This window comes from Rhea americana, unplaced genomic scaffold, assembly GCF_003343005.1.
Source record: "Rhea americana isolate MKP2758 unplaced genomic scaffold, rheAme1 scaffold_81, whole genome shotgun sequence".
In the NCBI taxonomy this organism is placed as follows: Eukaryota; Metazoa; Chordata; class Aves; order Rheiformes; family Rheidae; genus Rhea; species Rhea americana.
In genome coordinates this window covers 1,977,298-1,997,931 of record NW_028186990.1, presented here as the reverse complement: position 1 = coordinate 1,997,931, position 20,634 = coordinate 1,977,298, and the positions used below count along the sequence as shown (strand labels likewise).

The 20,634-nt window shown below is 45.9% G+C and overlaps 1 protein-coding gene across 2 annotated transcripts in view; it reads left to right on the top strand.

Moving 5' to 3' along the window:
* Positions 1-20,634, top strand: part of IGSF3 (immunoglobulin superfamily member 3) — a 109,224-nt gene that overhangs the window by 11,313 nt on the left and 77,277 nt on the right. For both annotated transcript variants that reach the window (XM_085323061.1, XM_085323060.1), the window contains exon 2: positions 18,607-18,984. In XM_085323061.1, coding sequence (XP_085179187.1) covers positions 18,607-18,984 — 378 coding nt within the window. The remainder of the gene's footprint in view (positions 1-18,606; positions 18,985-20,634) is intronic.

Genomic DNA, 20,634 nt, shown 5'->3' with positions numbered 1-20,634 from the left:
GCGATGGCTTGGATTACCTCTCTTGCATGCAGCAGCATTTGCATCTTACTATTATATTTTTGATCTGTGAGTGGTGGTGAGAGCTCTGTACTTGAATTCTGATTTTCTGAGTAGCAGCCTGCAGTCATTAGGGCAGTGCTTAGATCCCAGAGGCTTTTTCTCTGTTTTCATCCTGTTTCAGTAACTGTCTCTCTTGTTATCTTGTTTCTGAATATTTTCTCTTGTAAAAGGAGACTGTTTGTTGCAGATRTTAAACCTCAAATTTTTTGAATTTCCCTTAGGGAAGAGGAGGAAGAGTTCCTGCAAGCAATGAGGTTTCTGCATAAAAAGACTCTGCAGAAACCCCTACCTGTGTTCCCAAGCATACGGCCTGGAGGTGTGTTGGTGTTGTCCTACCCAACTGAATTGAAACCTGTGATTCTTCTCTTTCTTGATATGTTGCAGGGGCTTAATGTGGTAGATGAAGTCTCTTTTCTCTTTGGGATGTAATAGTGTTGAATGCCTCTGGTTGCTTTTGTTGGAGCAGTGTAGCCAAGAGGTGTCAGAGGAAATTACAGAAGTTTGTTTGGTCTCCTGGCTGGAGATAATAATGCGTGTTTTAGTGAAATGTGCATTGAATAAACATTGAGTGAATCTCCTAGGATAAGCTCTGTATGGAAGCCAGTGTCTGGAAACATACTTCTCTTCATGGCAGGATTTTTTTTWAAAAAAAAAAGATTTGTAAGAGAAGAATTTTGCAGTATGTGTGTGGTTCCCATTGGTTCAGTGATTTGTTGTGTTCCTTGTTATGTTTCCTTTAAAACCAACCAATCAAACTTATCAGAGGATTATCCTAGTAAAATTCTGTCATGCCTAGTGCTGTCAGAGTTTGTTCCTTTTCCTGCTTCTACAGAGACAGTGGTTCCCAGGCTGAGGCTTGACCCAGTGCTGTACCTATGTTCTGGGTTAGTCCTCCAGTCTTCCTAAAGTAGGTCAGTCCTGCCTTGGTGGTAGGGAGACTGGTTGTGTTTGCTCCATGCCTCTCTGCTAGACTGAAGTGGGATGGAGGAACAGTCCCTAGCAGAACAGGCTAGCAGGTCRGGGAGGCGGGCTTTGCAGGAAACCAGATCAGCATTGTGCTGTAGCTTTTTTAGAGGGGAGGGCGAGAGAGGGTGTCTTTCTCCTTATGCGGTGCCACACCACTTTGAAGTGCTTGGGGAGGGATGTGGGGGCATGCTTAGCTCGCTTGTGATGGGAGAATGGAGTGGGTGACGGGAAGGGCATGACTCCTCCGTAGTCATACTTGGCAAGGGTGAATTACTTGCCCTCCTTAATCTTGCTTACTTTTTTAGTACTTCTCTTAATTCTCAGATGTGTGGTAGCATYGGTGAAGCACTGCATAACTTGTAAAATCGACTTTACTTTGCAGCAGTAGCTGTCTACAGCTTCCCTCCCACCTAAACTGGTGGTTTCTAGTCTTCCTGTAAGTGGGAAGAAAGGAACATTGCAGTGGTATGGTAAAAGTTCCCAAAAAAGAAGGGGGAAAAACAACCCAGAAGAAATTGAAAAAAAAACAAACCAAACCAAAACAAAAAAAAAMCCCTGTGGTACTGGAAGTCTCTGTGGCTCCGTTTTGTCTYGCTCTGACCACTTGACCTGGTTGCCTCTCTTTCCCCGCATGGCCCAGCCCCGCAGTTGTGCTGCGGTGGCTAACTTCCTTCGCAGCCCGGTTGCTGGCCTGTGCCCTTTGCCCTTGGGAGAGGTTTCYGTCTTAAGTGGTACATGCAGCAGTGCTGTTAGGATGTGGCACAGGTCCCTGATTGCCTACCCTATGTGCCAGGGGGGCTTGTGTTGACCATATAGCATTGATACAGCAGGGCAGCCATCTACAATTCCTTATGCAGTTGCAGGTCACAAAATGCCAAATTCTCAGCAGTTTGGGGCGTTTATTTTGTGCGTGTGTGCCTCGCTGTTAATCCCCACTGTGGGGCCAGAGCCTTTCAGGAAGGGAGTCCTTGAAGATGKCATGGTTAGAAAAGAAGAGCTTCACAAGGTGGTTGTCTGTGACACCTGATGGATGCAGGGTGTGTGCTGAGAGTGGAGAAGAGGTTGCTTCTCCCTCTTGTGGCACAGAGGACACTGCTAAGCCAAAGGTGGTGGCACAGCAGAGGTGKCCTCTACTGTGCTGTCAGGCCCAGCTGCTTACTTGAGGGATCCCAACCGGGTGGATCAGATCCGTAGTCAGGAATGCCTTGATGCCTTTTATCCTTGCATCGACGCTTCTCCGACTCRATCTTCATCCAGAGTGGAGACAACTTAATAACTTCCCCCTCGTGGTCTGGCCTGAGACCAAGGCTCGGGAAATCTTGTCAGCATTTTCACCTCTTGATGAACTAGGGCTCTGCTTTAAATTTATATGCCCAACAATACGTGTCCTTGGACTAAGCTGGCGGAAAACAACTCTCTGAGCTGAGAAAGTTTTATAAACAACCATGTTCTTCAAGCGTGAATGTGACGGTTGAGGAGGAGGGTAGGGAAAGAAGGCAAGCTGTCTCCTTTTGTCTTCCCTTTTTCTATTTAGCAACCACAACTGAAAGCGTCTTCCCAGGCAGCAAGTCTCCCGAGCCCTGCTCGCTTTGCCAGAACAGCTGGATGCTTGCYGATAGAAATCAGCTGTGACATGAAAAGCAGTTTCTGTGTTCTAGCTGTCCCTAGCCCAGCACCTGGTGTCTGGCATCAAGCTCACTTAGCTTTCCATCTTGCTTCCTCCTTCCTCATGGAGAGACCAAATGGATCTCGTGACCACAGGAGGCCTTGGCAGGAGTGGGCACTGACCTGCCCTGGCGCCCACCAGACCTGATGGAGAGCAGGTGGTGGTGGAGGGCTTGGGCTGGACACTTCCCTGTCCTTGGATCGCAGCAGTCTTGGGCTTGGGAGCTGGCTTGTGTGTGCTTTGGGACGAATACCAAGAGGAAGCTGAGCAGCCAACTGTGTCTTGTCTTATGAGCTTGCACGGTGCATTTAACCTTGCCTCCATGTCCAGAAACGGCAATAGTATTTCATATCTGTTGCAGACAGATACTCGTGAAGCGGTACTAGAGGATATTTAAATGCAACTTGGGCCAACTCTTAGGGTGCTATAGTAAACTGGGCAGGAGGGATAGCATCAGCAGCTCCTTCGGGCTTGTTTCTCTCCAAAGCTAGTTCTGTTTTTTGGCTCTGTCTCCCTCTCTCTTCCTTTCTTCTCCCCATCTTTACGCTTGTCTCTTTTGGATCTGTCATTCTCTGATGGGCCTGGAGCGTGTGTGGCATTTTGGTGTGGTTGCTGTATTGGTTTAACTTGCATCAGTCAGTCACTATTAAGGCCTATAATCAGTGTAAAATCTCTGGGRTGTAGCTATTTACAGAAAAAAAACCCTTTCTGACTTGCATCAAACAAGAGTTTTATTCTCGTTAATTGAATTCCTCTAGAGTCTGATAACTTGGGTGTGCTGAAATCAGATAAATAAAAAGCCTCTCTCACTGATAGCTATGTAAGCCTTTCCTTAACTCCCTGATCAGAAGGGACTAGGCTCTGCTAAATAAGTAGCTGAAGATCAAAACTTCTGCATCCATCTTCTAATCTTGGAATTTATGCAGGAGGATGATAAGTTTTGTCTACTGGCAGAGGAAGGGTTTGCCTCTTCCTGCCTTCCTCCCTTCTTACTTGATTAGGAAAGATTTGTTTGTTTGTTTGTTTGTTTGTTTAAAGTAACGAATGTTGTTTAGTCACCCTAAACACGTATTCTCTATATAGAAACCAGGACCATGCTCTGGCACGCAGGAGGGCGTCTGGACTTGTGCGCGAGGTGTGTTATGGAACTGATGAAAACTCAGAAAATCCAACTCATAGCTTTTCCCAGATTCTGGATATGAAGTGAGGTTGTGTTGGCCTCAGTGGTTAAGGGCACGTCCTCTACTTCATTGCCTCTCTGGCTTAGTTCTCAGTCATGGTGCCTAAGACGAGGGCCCCTCTTGTTCAGTCAATGCTGCTCCCTAGTAGGGGTTGGCCAGCTCTGCGTGCCCGTATCCCCCTGTCGTAGGGAGATATGTGGCTTGCCAGCATTCATCCTTTGCCAGCAGCATGTGCTTGTCTCTGTTTTCAGGCAACACCATTCTCCTCTGTGTGGGGTCTTTTTGACTTCCCTCTCCCCTGCCATTCCCTGATCTCTTGCACCCTCGACTTAGGCTTTTRTTTTCTCTCTTCCCCCACCCCTACCCCCTTCCTTCTGTTGCCATTCCTGCCCCATGGCTGTTTCCATCACCAATGCAGTGGCATCTTCCCCCACTCCCTGGGATGCTTTCTGCCTTTTCTCCCATCTCCCAGACCCACCATCTGCTGCCTCCACTCCTGCTGTCCTGTAGTGGCGTGCTGTTGGCATGGGCAGGTCTTTTGACTGTGTTGGCTTCCCATCACACAGAGCCCTCTGCTCCTTCCCTTCTGCCTTGCTCCTAATAAATGGTTTTACTTTTGCTTTGTTGAATGATATTTTTCCCCRGGCTTGATAGCCCCTTTTTCATCTTCAGGTTTGCTCCTCAAGTCTTACTGACTTTCCAAAGAGGACTGGTATATAGATAATAGCCTTCTTGGACCTGATGGTTTGCCTTGTGCTCCTCTGCTTTTCCTTGCTTTATGCAAACATAGATTTTCTAACCTCCATCCTCTAGCCGTTTCGCTTTGCTTCCTTGCACATTTGCCTTCACCTCTGTTACTCTCTTCCCTACTCAGCCTTTTCCCCTCAGTGCAAACCTGCTTTACCCCTGCCCCTCCTCTGTCAGCAGCTGCTCTGTGCCCTCAGGCTCCACGGGCTCTGTSGAGAGCTCTTACTTCCCAGCTCCAGCCCAGACCTCTGCCTGGTCAGTTTGTGGCTGTGATTTACTTTGCAARGGCTTTCCTAATAATTCCTCTTTGTCATGCTCTTTCTTGTCCTTGACTTAGCAATTGCCCTCCGCAACAGCCACTTCTCTCTCAGAATAGTTTCCTCCTAGCCCTGTTGTTTTTGCCTTTTGCTGTCCCTAGCAGATCTTTTAGCAGATCTTTTAGCAGATCTTTTAGCAGATCTTTTAGCAGATCTTTTTTAGTCCTTATGAAGATTCCTCCTCAACCTCAGCTTTTTCTGAGGTTTTACAGAGCCCTTTCTGTGGTCCTCTCCCCTTCTTCCTGTATTCCTTGTCCCTGGGTAATGTTAAACACTTACAAAAACTCTACTAGTGTCACTCTGCTGATGTTACAGGTTCATATTTCTGTTCAAATTAAAATCTTGACCTCTGTCTCTAGCGCTTACCTGCGTGTGTGCACCCATGTTCACCTGATTCTTTCTGCTTAAGACTTTTGAGTGCCAACACTCCCTGTCCATCTCTGCATCTGAAATTTGTCCAGACTTTTGTGCTTTCTTCCCATTCCCGCGATTCTTAAATTGTTTCTTCCTCCTCTGCTGTGCCAAAGSTAAGACATTTATCTTCCCCTTAAAAGCCCTTTTTAGCCTTATTCCACCATGGCTCTTCCAGCGCTGAAACCTTGGCTCTTCCCTCTGCGCAGTTTGCGATTCGCAGTCTTTGTCTCCTGCTAGATTTCCTTAGAGACATGCAATTGCTTTCCCAGCGATGTACAATTGTGCTGCTTCCCTCTGCCTCCCCTCCCTGGATAACCTGGGAGCCCTCTGGCCATCTGCACGCAAATCTGACAGGAGCAGAGCTCCTCAAGGAGATGAACAGGTCCCTACAAGTTTCGTGAAGAATAGCTAGCYGAGTTGGGGAGGAAGGGGAGAGAATGGAGGGTGGCAGGGGGCTAAAGGAGACCTTTTCCTTCGTAGGCTCTCGCTGTGACTCCAAATGACTGTGCCAGCCGTAAGCAAAGCTTCAGCTGAAGCTTCCTGTCGAATCATTAGTCTTGGAGACAGCCTCTCTGTTGATGGCATAGGAAGGTAGGCTTCATTAATTTCCTTGCTCTTAGGGCTGTTCGCTAAAAATAGGAGTTTGGCGCCTTTTCTTCCCCCCTTTTCCTTAGTGAGCAGTCTGCAGCAAGCCCCTGCAGCCCTGCTTCCCTTGATGCTTCACCGTGAGTCCTGTTAAAAACCCGGCATCAGTGGTCTCCCAGCTGGCTCTCGGCATTTCCTACTGCACGGACTCGCTCTGCCCTTCTCCCCTGCCTCTCTATCCATCTGCCGCCCCTGTCATAAGGTGCAGTTTCCTAGTACTGCTTGAGCTGATGTAACATCCCAGCCGCTAGTGAAAAGCAATGCACTGCCTCCCCCACCCCAGCCCTGGAGGGAAAAAGTGTTCTTGCTCTTTTCTTCAGTGGAAACAAATAACTCTTTGGATTGATTTTTCTTTCAGCTTGCTATGGGGGTCAAACATGGGAAGAGATGAGTGTGCACTGCTAGGAGCAGAGTGAGTGGGGATGCAAGAGTTTTTTTCTGTGGCAGCTGGGCTGTAGATCAGCTTAACTGCAYGGTAAAACCATACTTCTCACCTCAGTTCCTCAAGATGAGGGCATTTCTGCTGCTTTTGCTTCTGCAGGAGCTCACACAGTGAGTCTGCTCCCAGTCAGACTGTTTGGTGTTGAGCTATGCAAACAAGAACCTATGGGAGCAGTGAATGCAGTCCCAGTGCAATGGTCCTTCACATCTGAGTCTCCTCCTTACTCCTTGGCGGTAATACCATGTTATGACTGGGTCTGAGCAAGGAGGGAGCAGCATGCCTTTCTTCCCGACTGGATACAATAGCAACATAAATGCTTCTGCGTCTCTTTCATTTCTTCCCAAATGCCACAAAGCACCTGTCCTCCCTTTTGCAAGGAGAGCCTCGGTAATTTGGAGACGACTGCTGAAAGTCTCTGCAGTGTGTCAAGCTAATAAATTACCTTGTAAAGAGTCAAAGAGTTCTGACGTCTTAATTAGTGGTAAGAGGCAGCAGGTAGCTGAAGCAGCTCACCAGATCTGTGTCTCAGTTTCCGGGATGGTCTCTAACTGAATCACAGAGATTAKGAGAGGCAGCATCTTGCTGGCACGTAGTGAACAGAGATGAAACCAGAAGAATTTAGGGRAAGAATGGAAACTGTAGTTGCCTGGCCATGCTTTGCATTCTTGTGATCCTTTATGGTGGAGTGGAAAAACTTTTAGATGAACGCATGCTTTTAGACACTACACTTGACTTTAGGAATARCTTCATTTGCTGTTCAGCAGAAAGCTGCCTCTGCTGAAGAAAAGGTACAAGATGGCAACTTTGTCTTGCAGATTGGATGTTCTCATCCTAATGGCCATGGCTGAGGGTCATAAATGTTTCTTTAGCATGCTAAAAGGAAGCAGGAGAGATGGCTTGTGGCTGTGTTCCTTTCTAGATGCTGYGCTTTATATCTCTTTGCAGTGCTCTTTTTGCAGGGTTGTGTGTGCAAAAACAGATGAGGATCCAGATGCAGAGCCCATGCTGAAGAATACAGCTGGAGCATGTAGGAACTGTATCCTTTGGGAGGCAGCCCTGAATCACAGCACAGCKGATGGAATGTGTGAGGTGGCCTGAGATCTTCTAGTCTACCTCAGATAAAARCTAGAAAAAGTGGGAGGGAGGGATGTGTGTCAGTGTAGTTTGTCATCAGTTCTTCAAAACTTTCTGTGTCTGTTTAACAAATTATTGTTAAGTCTGTTTTCTTGGAAAGCAAATGATTTGGGGATGAGCAATTGATAAATGGTTACATGAAGATGCAGACTTAGAGCTTGGAAAAGGAGATGCTCCTGYGTTAGCCTAGAAGAACAAGTGTGCGAGTAAAGGTCCTAGAGAAGCTGGAGGGAGCTGAGCTCCTAAACATTGTTGTTACCAAASTAAGAAAAGACGTAGAGTCACTCAGAGGAAGGAACATTGGAAAAGCCAGACAAGCAACTTGCAGGAGTGTAGAAAGAAGCACTAAAATAMCAGGGTTTCTTTTAGAGATAAATGGAGAGCACTGCACTTGAGTATRCTCCCTCCTGCCATTCATTCAAAATGAAGACAGTGAGATGCTTTCTTCTTCTTCAGTGAAAGGARGTTTGGGGGAAGATCAGAAACCAAGGTCTTTAAAGATCAGAAGTACTTTGGAAGACACCCTCATGAAAGAGAGAGAATTCCTTTAATAAGAGGCTAGGTATTAAATACTGTTTCCTTTCGGCAATGATATTCTGAAGGTGAGATGTGGGACTCCACACTGTCTCCTAGGAGAGTGTTTTAAGCATCTGGGATGTTATGAGGTGTATTACAGTAATAATCAGGGCAGTCTGTTGTTTGATAGTGGCAGTGATTGCAGAGCRTGTAGGAAAATGAAGAAAGAAGTGACATTAAAATGTGGTTGAGTGTGAAACAATTATAGTTCTTTATTGCGCGAGAGTGAGCGATCGCACAGGGAATAATGTTTGACAATTCTTAAACTGACCCTAACTGTTAGACATGTAGGACCTGAACGTTAAAGAATAATAATAAAAAGAAATTCAGAGGCTGCAGGGCATGATGAACTATGTCAGAAATTTCCTACCTGGCTTTGTAGCTCTAGCAATTTCATTGTCTTTTCTTTCTTTCTTGATAGCTTGAGAACACAGACCATCTAAGAGTTCAGCAATTTGAGATTTATGTTGACACTAYGTAGCTTTGGCACAAGCATGACAATGCTGAATCTTTTAGAGGTCTGGGAGCACTACTAGGGATGCTGAACTAAATGGTTTGTCCTTATACGTGTTTTAAGAGCTAAAAGAACAGAAGCAAAAATGCACGTACAGACRTTGGGAGACTTCACGTTTTGTGCAAGGTCACGCTAAATCTTGCAGTGAGTACCTGCGGTTGTATCTTCAAAGTTCGTGCTGTGAAGGCARTAATGCAGCCATCACTGCCTTTCCTTTGAAAATATAAAAGTAAGCAATGACTTAGGTATTCCTGCTAGGCCACTGTAAATACTGCTATGTCAGTATGGTGATGCTTAAACAAACCTGGAACAAACATAGTGATATAAGTAAGTCACCAGGGCACATATTCAGTGGCTATAGGAAAGAAGAAATTCMTAAGGATAAGACACAGGAAGCAGTACAAGTTGTAAGTAACAAATCGAGCACTCCTGCATGCRTATTTTCAATATAAATRTAATCTGTAGGGAGCTTTCGCTTGYGTGTTTTTCCCACGATGATAAGGGTAATGATGAGATAGTATATRAAGAACATGCTGATCTAAGAGTTGGGAAATTTCTATTCTGATCTTGGAGGAAGAGAAATAGTTGATTAAATAGATTCTGTACTTGAAATAGAGGCCAGCCTGTGAAAAGAGCCTGTAGTGCTACCTGAACTCTCTGCAGTCCTGTGAGATGAGTCAGAACTGACACTTCCTTTGAGGGATACAAGGATTTCAGATTRTAAGGGATTCTCTTCTCAGCAACTTTACAGGAAAATCTCCTAATTATAATAAGCAGCGGGTGCTTATTAACCTGTGGGACAGTCAGCTCCATCTTTCTCTCGTACCTTAACATGTGTTGTTATCTGCCTTTTACTGCAGATACACTTTGATCCAGCAGCTTCTTCAAAGCCCATAYGAAATAAGGAGGCTGATCACCATGAGTTCCCCAGCTCAGGGACCTATGTGCAGAGTGGATGTTCTGCCATCTTTCCTCCTTTTGTTAATATGAGATATCACTCTTTTCCTCTAAACACAAGTGTGGTTGGCTTCTGGACATGTGGCTCTGTGACTTTTCAAAGAAAAGCAATACTGACGTAAAGCATAGTTTTAAATTTTAATGTAACTGAATAGTTTTAAATCTATTTTCTKGTGGGATGGCAGAGCAACAGGACTGGAAGAGCAGTGAGATCTCATGCAGTATATCCCCCAGGGCAAGCGCATCTCCACRTATAGTATTTCTGAAGAAGTTAAATGTCTGTTGGAAGGAGCCCTAATGTGGGATGTTTCACAGTTCCACTCAGCAGTCATCCTGGTGCCTCATTTTCCTTGCATCAGGAAAGTTAAAAAATATATCCAACCCCCCTGTCTAACCTGAAACTCTCCTGTTCAAGTTCAAACCTATGTTTTTTGTCTTCTCTACGTCCAACATAGACAATTAATTATTCCTTCCTCCTTCCAGCACTTATAGAAGTTTAAGGATTGTGGTAATAGAGGTGATCTGTGGCTCGAGAATTGGCCATGCTGAGGTSGTGCTGCAACTTCTGTATTTTAATGTGCATAACTCTAGACACAGAGAAGGAGCAGTTGGAGGAATGTGATGTCCATATAGTATGAAGTTTGCTTAAAAATAAAGAGAAAAAAAATCACAAGGGCAGATCACAATTAACATTGTGCAGCTGTAGAATACCAGTGCTGTACTGTGGATAATAAGGAAGTCGTCTGTCAGTGTAAAGAACAGATCTGAGAAGAACCAAAGGATGAAAACCGGCTCTGATCTTCGTGAGRGGGTTGGAAGTCTGACTGGGTGCATAATTATAACAGAGGTACGAGACCTTTTTCACAGTTAGAACTTGGGAAGCTAGTCCCAGGCCAGAACAATGTATGGTGATTAAAAGAAATGTCATCTCTTTCATATTTATTGAAAACATTTTTCTTAAAAGACAGTAAACATCTGCTGTGGAAGCGAGTGGCTGTGCAAAGGAGCAGCAAGCAGAGATGAGTGAAGGCGGTTGTGTTGGAAGAACAAAGAGCTTCATTGGCTGGTCCTGTCTCGTTTGCCTCTGCTTTGATATTCCCCTACTGATTGTGATATTTCCATACCAATTACTGTATAAATTGTTCCTATCTGACCTCTCTGCTTAGCTGTCTTTAGTTGGCTCAGCAGTGGGAGGAATTTTGATGAGAAGCGAATAGCTCTTCTGAGTTGGTTCAGGAAGGACAGTCCAAATGCTGAGAGTGGYGCGATTGTGGCAGGAGTTGAGGAGGAAGATCCAGGATTGGGCACCCCTGGTAGCGTGATTTAAACATCAAGGCAAAGGGGTGGGAACAGAGTTGTTCTGCAGGGGGCTCCAGCCAGCCTTTCCATACAGTCAACTCTCTTGGCGTGACAAAAAAAGACATCAAGTAAAATACTGTCAAGTACTTGCTCAGAATTAGGCTTTGCAGTGATAATGGTGGGGGAGGGGGTGTTGTGCCACATGTTTTCTTCTGATAGCATTGCTTTTTCCATCTGGCAGCAGGTCGCAGTGCATTGAGATTGTCCCTTCTGTGACTCATTTATGCAAAAAATTAAGCTCGAACCTTAATTTTATTTGTGCACATTAACAGGAGGCTTCACAGAATAGCAGGTGTGTATTGCTAGAAGATTGTTTCTGTTTTCCTGTTGTGGTGAGGATCCCATGTAAATTACATCAGTTTTCAGTAAACAAAAAGTAGGCAAGCTACTTGGGGTTGCATTGTCAGTGGCTGGACAGCTGTGGAGTTGGAAGAGCCTTCTTGAAATTAAATACGGTTTTGTGGATATCARTCCCTGTCTTTTCCCCTTACTCAACAGTGGAATTGAGTGTGGAGCTGGTCTTGGTAGGAGCCTTCCAGTGTCCTTACTGGATGCTCAGAAGGGAGAGAGGTGAGGCAGTCTCCTGGGAAGTGTCATACATAAGGGAGTCTAAATCTGAATAAAGATGGAGCGTGAGCTTGGAGTACCTTACTTTTTCCTGAATAACTCACTGGAAGCAAGGGTTGYCTCTCACCATGGAGGACACAGTGCTGCTGCATGCAGATGGAGGAATGGAGGACCCTGAGGAAGAGTGAATTGCAGGGTAGCCCAACTACCCTCCCCAAGGCATCCTATAACTGTATGTTCTATGTTACTTTGTGAAAGCAACCAAAGCACAAACTGATGGAGCTTGAAGACTGCTCCTGTCTGCCYTGTCATTCCCTGTGGTGTCCTCTGTGTGGGTTGCTGGCTGCGGCATCACCCAGCAGTGGCACACTCAGTGCGTGTGTTGGGGCGTGAGCTTGCTGAGCAGGGAGGTGGGAAGTCGGAAACTGAGGGAAGCAATGAATTACAACCACCATCAATAAAACAACAAARCCTTTTGACCCCGCAGAGAGATGTGAAACCCCCACTGAGTGCTTCTTTGCCTCATCCTTGTTGCATCCTTTCTTGCTCCCTGGCAGTCAGAGGAGGCTGGTAAGCCTGCTATGTCCTGCAGCACTGGAGCAGGGCTGCAGGAGCCAAACACAGCTGGAGGAGTTTTGGCACTTACCTAGAGCTGTGCCCTGCATTGGAGAAGGAGGGCCACTCGGGCGGCGATTCTTGGCTCCTGCACCGTTCTGGTCTGTATGACAATCCTTGACTGAGCCTCAAGGGTACGGGAGAGGAGCGGTTGTCAGAGGATGTGAAGCACTTGACTCTTGCACCTGCTCATGGGTTTCGTGTGCCCAGAGCATCTTTCAGGCTAGGAAGCAGTCATTCTAACCTAACTGCTCTTTAGCGCTTTTCTGAATTGTCTTCACTACTGGGGACTTTCTGCCAGAACCTGTGGTCTACTGCAGGTGCTAATTTGCAGTAGCCAAACAGGGTTTATGCACACTCCTCTTTCATTCTCTGTGTACAAGCACAGGTTCACAGTTCAGTTCTGAATGTGTTTTGGGGGAGCCAGCTCAACTGGCTGTGTTCAGAGCCTAAATTGCTAGTTTCTACAGGAAAAAGCTGAAACAGTCTATTTTTTTAGCTTCTCTTGTAGCGTAGCCCATGCATAGCCTGCAGGCCAGATGTGACTCATATGACTAAAGAGTACAGTGTGCAATTAATGCAGTTTGTAAAGGGACATAACAGCTATACCAGTTCAGTTTAGGAGTTCTCCTAGCTCAGTATCACACTTTGAGAACTGGCTGTAGGCAGACAGCTAGGCAATTATAGCTCATTTTAAGTCTCCTGAACTCAGTGAGATACACCTGTAAAGTAGTTCTCTTCTAAATACTTGTCCCATCTTCATCTGAACTCACGTAAACTTTCTGTATCCACAACATCCCTAGGCAAGTAGTTCCCCAGATCCGCTCTGTGCAGTGGGAACAACCCCTCTCTTTGTTCTGAACATGAATCCTATTAGGTTTGGTTGAGGGCCCTTGGTTTTTAAACTGGAAAAGATGGTAAACAGTAGATTTTTGACTACYCTCTCCATGTGGTATATATAGCTGTATAGACTTCTATCAGATCCCCTCAAACTCATCTTTTTTACAGATTGAAGAGCCTTAACTTGCTGCATCATTCTTCACATGGAAGTCATTCCTGCCTTTGACCATCCTGGTTGCTCTTCTCTGAACCTCTTCCAGAAACACCTATAAATGAAACAAACAACAGCAACAAAGAAAACCCCAAATATGTTGTATATATTTGCACAAGGGATAGAGAGAGGAAGAGAAGGAAATTCTATGGAAATGTTGCTGATAACTGTAGTCAAAGGCACAAAATATTTTTTTAAGGAAAATTTAAGATTAGCATGCAGTTCACTTTCTGACAGGTACTGCTTTGGGGCCTTTAAGTGAAGAACACTGTGCTGTGAAGGTACAGGAGTGGAAAAAGGCCCTCAAGCTACATAATCTGTTTGATATTCAGAGCTGTCAGCCCTATGCTTTTGTGGAAAATATGGAAAATATAACAACATTTTTTTGGGGAGGGGGAAGTGAGGCTAATGATTAGAGACCTAGGATGATATTCCTTAAAGAGGAAAAGTTTCTCTTTTAGATTAAAGGTGTGTTGACAGTAACTGATTTATGAGCTATTTGGATGCAATTTGCTGTGGTGCCTTTGAATGTAATCTAAACTTCATAAAATGGGGAGAGATTTTGTGCAAGGGGTTCCTGGTCATTCTGTCTCTGATTTTTAGTTATTCTTCCGGTGCATCAGTATTGTGGTAGAGTTCGTGTGTGCACAGCCATCCTTTCTTTTGTTCCACCCACTTATCCCTTGTGATAGACCCTGAACCGATGTTATCGGGTACAGTTTCACATAGCTGTCCTTGTAAAAGGGACCTGAAGATCCCCCTCCTCTCCCAAAAGTATGTGCTCGGCGCTTCTGAAATGGAACATCGTCAACGCGTTTCAAATCACACAGCTGAAGTGACCAGTTCTGTCTGAAAAACCTGAGCTCCAAGCTGTACATATCTCCAGATGGAAAGGTTAGGTGGTGCCGTAGTTGGCTGACATTACTGTAAGGGTGTAAATTTTGAAAAGAGAGCATATCTTCAGAACCTGTGTTGCAGCGCTCCCGGGTGAAGTGCATCTGCTAGAGGAATGCACACTGCTGCTTTCTTGCCCTTAGGTTGAATGGAGAGGCATTTAAGCCTTGGCTGAAATATGAAAAAACGAGCAACTCGGACGTGACATTTCTCTCCTGTCTGGATCTCCTTGCCTTGCAGAAAAAGCTGTCCCTCTTCACCTGCTTTTCAGAAGCATTTAACATGAGAAAGGCCATAGTCCCTGAGAGGGTGTGTGGAGAGGCGCCGGGCTTGGGAGTCCTGCCCCGTCCCSCTGCTGCCTGACCTTGAGTCTCATTGCAGGGCTGCTCTACTTCTGCCTCCTTCTCCCCCCACATGCCTGCTTTCTGCAAAACAGGGCCTAGGAGACGCCTAAGCCGGGGGAAGTGCTAAGAGCTGCCTGGTTGTTGTTTTGCTTGTTCTTCCCTCAAAAGGCCCACAACAATAGCCCTCATCTGTAGGGGATAAGGATCAGGGAATGCTTCCTTCTTATCAGGAGGGATTTGCAGCCTTTTGGAAAATAGCAGATGCACAAACCTATCATTTCTTATTAATTTTAAAGTAGCTCTTGGCTCTCTACCTCCTCCATATCAGGCCTTGCATTGTCAGTAAATTATATTGGATTTGCAATTAAAAGCCAGCTGTGCCAATGAAGTACCAGCCAAATGCCAACTCTAACTGTCTCCTAGGCTTCCTAGGGGAGGTGTGGAGGAAGAGTTTTGWGCTCTCCTCTCACTTCAAGAGGAGAAGAGTTTAAAATGTGATCTCAGGCATATTATTTTTCTTAATCAAAACATTTGCTCACTAAGAAATGTTATTCTTTCCTTGATATTGTGTATGCATGGGTACAGTGATTCCCAGAGCCAGAAAACTGCCAAACATTTCACTGTGCAAACATGAATGCACGTCTCAGGGTGGTTGTTTTTTTCCCTCCCTATCTCAATTAAAAGTATTTGTTTGAGAAGTGTTTTTGCTTCTGCTATGTGGGGTTTTTTTTTAAGCGTTGAGAAGCTCTTGTGCCCATTTGCATTAAACAAGAATTTGCAAGTAGGCAGGRGGGAAAAGCACTGCAGACTCCCTGCTTCCTGACCCTCTGAAAATCTTTCCCGCCCTCTGAAAATCCTTCCCGTCCAACCAATCTATGAGCTGAACAGAAATTTGCTGCAAGTTGTAGCAAAACACTGGCAGTTTCATCTTCCTTCCATCTCGGAGCTGGGCAGGGCTTTCCCTGCACCGGCTTTTCCTGTTCCTCAGCCATTCTGGTTCCTAGAGCTGGATCAGAAAATGGGGAGYTCGTCTGCTCCTTGCAGCCTGTTTCAGCTGGGTCAGCAAAGTGGARTGCGAAACTGCAGCAATCTGCACAGAGGCAAGGAGGCCGAAAGAGAGGGAACAGAGGAGGAAAAATGCAGAAAATATATCTCTTCCAAACTTGGATTGGAACCCCCARTCATGGAGTTCTTTGCAGCATCCCAAAAGCCATTGGCAAGGGGAGAAGGAGAGCATGTTAGTGCTGATCCGTGACAGGGGTGGAATTTGACCACTACGAGATGGCTGCATACATCACGGTACGGAGATCTGCACTATGGGTCCCCAAGATCATGATCATGCCAATGGACTGTGGAAGGGCCAATCCAGGTCTCAGTTGGAGAGTTGGAGAACTCCTGAAAGAATTGCTATACAATAACACCAGCACTGCATTAAAAGCCTGTAAAACTAGGTCATCACCACAAAAGCCAGATATATACCCCAAATACCCAAAATGAATGTTGTCTGCACATGCAACTTTTAATTTCTACCCTCGCATGTTTGCACTGTAGTACAATTTTAATTGCATTACTGCGTGCAGGATATCTGTGTGCTGTAGCAAGGCTACATGTGCATACAAAAATTTGATTATGAAGTAATACATACTGCATATGTAGTAAAGATCTTAGCCTTCACGCTTTAAAAGTAGTTTTTCACTTCAAAGGTCATGGTGTTTAGTCCTTTGGCCGTTACAGGGCAAGAGAAGAGTCTGTCTACATCTTAGATGCTAATTATCTCTAGCAGTATCTTTCCCCAGGATGAAGAGATTGTTATAGCAAATAGTGTGGGAGTGTTTGCCTCTGCTGTTCCTCTCCCTGTTAGTTTTAAACGTGCTGGCTTTCTCTATCCTCCTCTTAAATCACATTATTTCATAAAAAGTAAAAAGAAACATAATTTGGAGCAGCAGTGAGCTGAGCCCAAGTTAATAGTTTGAATTGCACTCCATCTGTTCAGTTGCATGGCCTGATGGATGTGCTGAACCCGTTTTTCACAATTTGTTTTAAGCTGGTAAGAACCATCTCTCCTGGCTTCAGTCCAAGGTGTCTGTTGAGGGAAACTTTGTATCTGGACACTGATGTCCGGGGGTATGGATTGAGTCACTGATCTTCAAATGTGAAGCTACCTCTTTCCCTTGCAGGTTGCTAGTTTTTGAAAGACTGAATTCTTCTCTCGACTTGAATAAATTAAAATTTTTTTAAAAGTGTGTGTGCACACTCACACTATAAAATTTGCAAAYGTGATTATGCTGGACCTGCTTTAAATCGGCTTATTGCTGTTTTATGATTGCAAGTAAGCAGTCACAGAAGCCAGGGTGATTGGCCTTGCCATGTGCACATGCTGCTGGTAACTCAATAACCGATGAACACTCGCCGCGGTTTCCGAACCTCAGAGCCTTTGATGTAGCAACAAACAGGACAGATTGCTGTAATTTATCTGGCCCCTGGAGGGCTGTGCTGGTAATGTGCCGTGAGCCCAAGGGCCATCCATCCATAATCTGTGTAAAAATACAGCAGATTGCAGTCATCCTGTCTTTGTTCCATCCAGCAGTTCTGCCTGCAAGAGTTTGTGTGTGTCCAATGTGCAATACTTGGTCTTGATTTCCAGCAGCCAGGGGCAGTAAGTCTTAGGGATGTAGTAGGCCCTCTCCCTCCATTAACTGTAATTGTTTTTGTTATGTGCTAAATATACTCCTTTCAAATAGAGTTTGAGTGCAGCGCTGCATATACAGTATTTCCTGGTATGCCTTTGCAAGTATAGTCATAGACTAGATGGAGAAGGCGTGCTGGACTTGGGGCAGAAAGACCAGGGTTTTGTCTGTGCAGAAGTATTGAGCAGGCTTCCTCGTGGAGGACAAAACATGCTGCTGTCAGGTAACCCAGAAACGCAGGGAGGGCAAGAGGGAGAGTGCGGCTGCCTGTCTTACGCGTGGGCCTCTGTGTGGGTAGGGATGATCCCGCCTTGGCTCTGCTGGGATGGGCACCGTGAGTCTCTGCTGGACTGTGTCTCTCCATCTGCTCCACTTGTGCTTGCCCGCCAGCAGCTCACGGGTCTGGCAGCTGGAAGGATGAAGCCTTCCTCCCCCCACAGAGTGCGAGGCTCCATACAGTACTGCTGTCTATATATATACTAAGTCTATACTATATATAGTACCGCTGTCAATTTAAGGAGTGCATTTGACAAAAATGACTCTTTTGTCACAGAATGATTAGCTAGGTAGCCTTTAAATTAGATGTTACTGCAGGAGGGACTGGGAGAAGAGGCAAGAGTAGTATGGGAAGCCAAGCCCTGCCAGTTTTAGTTTCTAGTCTCAYTTTGAATTGTGTAGCACAATGCCTTTTTCTGTCTGGACTCTTATCACTACCAAAGAAAGGTTTTATGTTATCTCAAAACCACTCTTTTCATAAGGTGTTAAAAAAAACAAAAAAACAAAAAAACTCTCCTTGAGTCAGCAGGAAAATTATGATGTGGCTGGGAGGTTGCTGTGACAGAGTGCAATATCCTGATTTTAGAATGGGGTCTGAAGGTTTGTTTTGCCAAATGCACCCAAAGGAAAATTGGTAGGCATGTGGTGGAAAGGRTAGAAAAGTTGGAGTGCTGCCTGAGGACCGGCAGCTGGGCCACGTGGTCCTGCTTGGAGATTGGCTGCTGGCTCATTTATTGCTCTTCAGCAAGTTGCTCGTCACCTGTCTGCCGGGGAGAGCAGCGTTTGACCTTATCTCACACGGCTGTCAGGCGAGCTGAATAACGCTGAAGTGAAAAGCCTTCCCTCTGCCTGTAAAGTAGGAATGYGGGCATGTGATGCTAATGGTAGTTGAGCTGTTCCCTCCTCAGGTGAGGTATTGCCTGTCACTTGAGCTCGGGTAGCTCATTGCATGGGTGTCTGTAGCCCGCCTCCACCCCTGTAAAACTTGCTGGCCTGTGTTGCCTTAGTGGGGGGGATGCGGTGCCAGCCAGCTCTTTGTGGTTGCATATCTCCAGGATGGGTGGCAGCCGAAGCCACAGTGTCCCCATGCTTCCCTCACTGCTTCTGGCCTTCGTAGGTGCCAGCCTGCCCCAGCCCCCAGGAGATGAGGGGGCACCTGCTGAAAAGTCACGTGTGGCTGTTCTTCTCCCACAGGCATGGCCCTAGCGCAGCGCCAAGTGACGGTGCAGGAGGGTCCCCTCTACCGCACGGAGGGCTCCCACATTACCCTGTGGTGCCGGGTGAGCGGCTACCAGGGACCGGCGGAGCAGAACTTCCAGTGGTCCATCTACCTGCCATCAGCCCCTGAGCGCGAGGTGCAGATCGTCAGCACTGCTGACCCCTCCTTCCCCTACGCCATCTACACCCAGCGCGTGCGCAGCCGGGAGATCTACGTGGAGCGGCTGCAGGGCGACGCGGCCCGGCTGCACATCACCGAGCTGCAGGACCGCGACGCTGGCGAGTACGAGTGCCATACACCCACCACCGACGAGAGGTATTTTGGGAGCTACAGTGCCAAGATGAACCTCGTGGGTAAGCTTCATGGCGTGACCTGCCATCAGGGGCTTGGGGAGATGGGTTTCTCCAATTGCTCCGATTTCTCCTGCGTTCTAGAAGAGAACAGACAGCATAACAGTGTAAATTACAGGGAGTGGTATAAAGACATAGGGGAAATCAAGCTTTCCCTAGTAATAAGGCTTTCATAAAGAAGCAAGCAGCATAGCCAGTGGAATGGGACATCCAAAACCTTGGCTGAAAGCAAGACAGATGCAGGGTTGATGTATGCAGTGGGACAGAGGTAGGGAGGCTGCTTCAGGTAGCAGGAGCTACAGAGGAGAATGTTTTCATGCCCAAAGTGGCAAATACTGTAGCAGTGGAGAGAGGAGTAGTAATGAACTGCRCGTAGAGGGAATTGGAGAGACAGTCTTCCCGAGGCTTGAAAGAGAGGGCAGTACCGGAATGAATCCCAAAACAGGCACGCATGTCAAGTTGAGCTGTTTGTGGATGAGCCTGGAGGAATGTGGAGTTTTTTTTKTTTTTTTTTTTTTTCTTTTTTCTTTTTCTATTACAAAAATCTAAAACAGATAGTGTAAAACCTAGAGTATTTACATGGCGCCTCTTTGACTAGATTCTTTGACCTTCTCAGACTTCTCTTTGCTTTCTATATTTCAAAACTGAATTGGTTCTGAAGTGCAGCTAACAGCAGTCAAACAGCTCCATCAAACCTTTTGACTAAAGGACTCCAAAAGATGTTCTAGGACACCTGCGTAACAAATTGAACCTATAGACGATTGGCTTGCTTTTCTTAACTGTGTCTTGTATATGCCTCAGAAGCAGTTCGTGAATCCCCAGGAGTCTGTGGGCCTCTGGTTTATCAACTGCTTCAATATTGTCCAGACTTACTGACTGGGGAGATTGGGGTATTGCAGGTTAAAGCCCTGTTGGCACAGGAAGCCCGTTGTGAAGGAAGCCAAGGTGTGAGTTTAAATCACAAAAGCCCTCCTTTGTGTAGCATGCTCTCCTCCCAGCTCACCACCTTCTTGTGCTTTGGCTTGCTTTCTTCTGGAAGTGTCAACATAGGCGGTTGTTGCAGAATGACTCTCCCACACTATTTCCCAGGGTGGAGAAGCCCCAAGGGCTGGAGTCCATGCGGCTATTTAGATGCTTGCTTTCCCATTTAATTTCACTTAGCAGATCCCTAAGAAGAAGAGGTAGGTACTTTTTTTCTTTTTCTTTTTTTTCTTCTTTTGTTTTTTTAGTTATGTGATTTGCTCCAGGTATCCYGAGATATGATTTGCTTCAGGTRTCTAGATATGTGGTTCCCTGTTTAYTTTAACATAATCTGAGTCAGTGTTGCCCCAGTAAGCCACTTYAGGGAGGTAAACTTGTTGAAAACTGAACACCACAGAAAAAAAGGCAGTAGGTGAGGGTGGGGTTGCGGCAGTCTGGGTTTGTGACCAGGTTAAACTGCCAGGGAGCTGCACTCCGTGACTTGCTGTCATGCTGGAAGCCAATCTCCAAGGCACAGTCCTTACAGGAAAACAGCTGAACAATTGAGAATAACTCAGGAATCACCCAGAATGAGCAATTCACAAAGACTGAATTGCCTGCTGATGTGCTTTGTGAAGTGCAGTAGGTGCTGGAGCTCACCTGCAGAGAATCTGGGGGCTAGCTGGTGCCTCC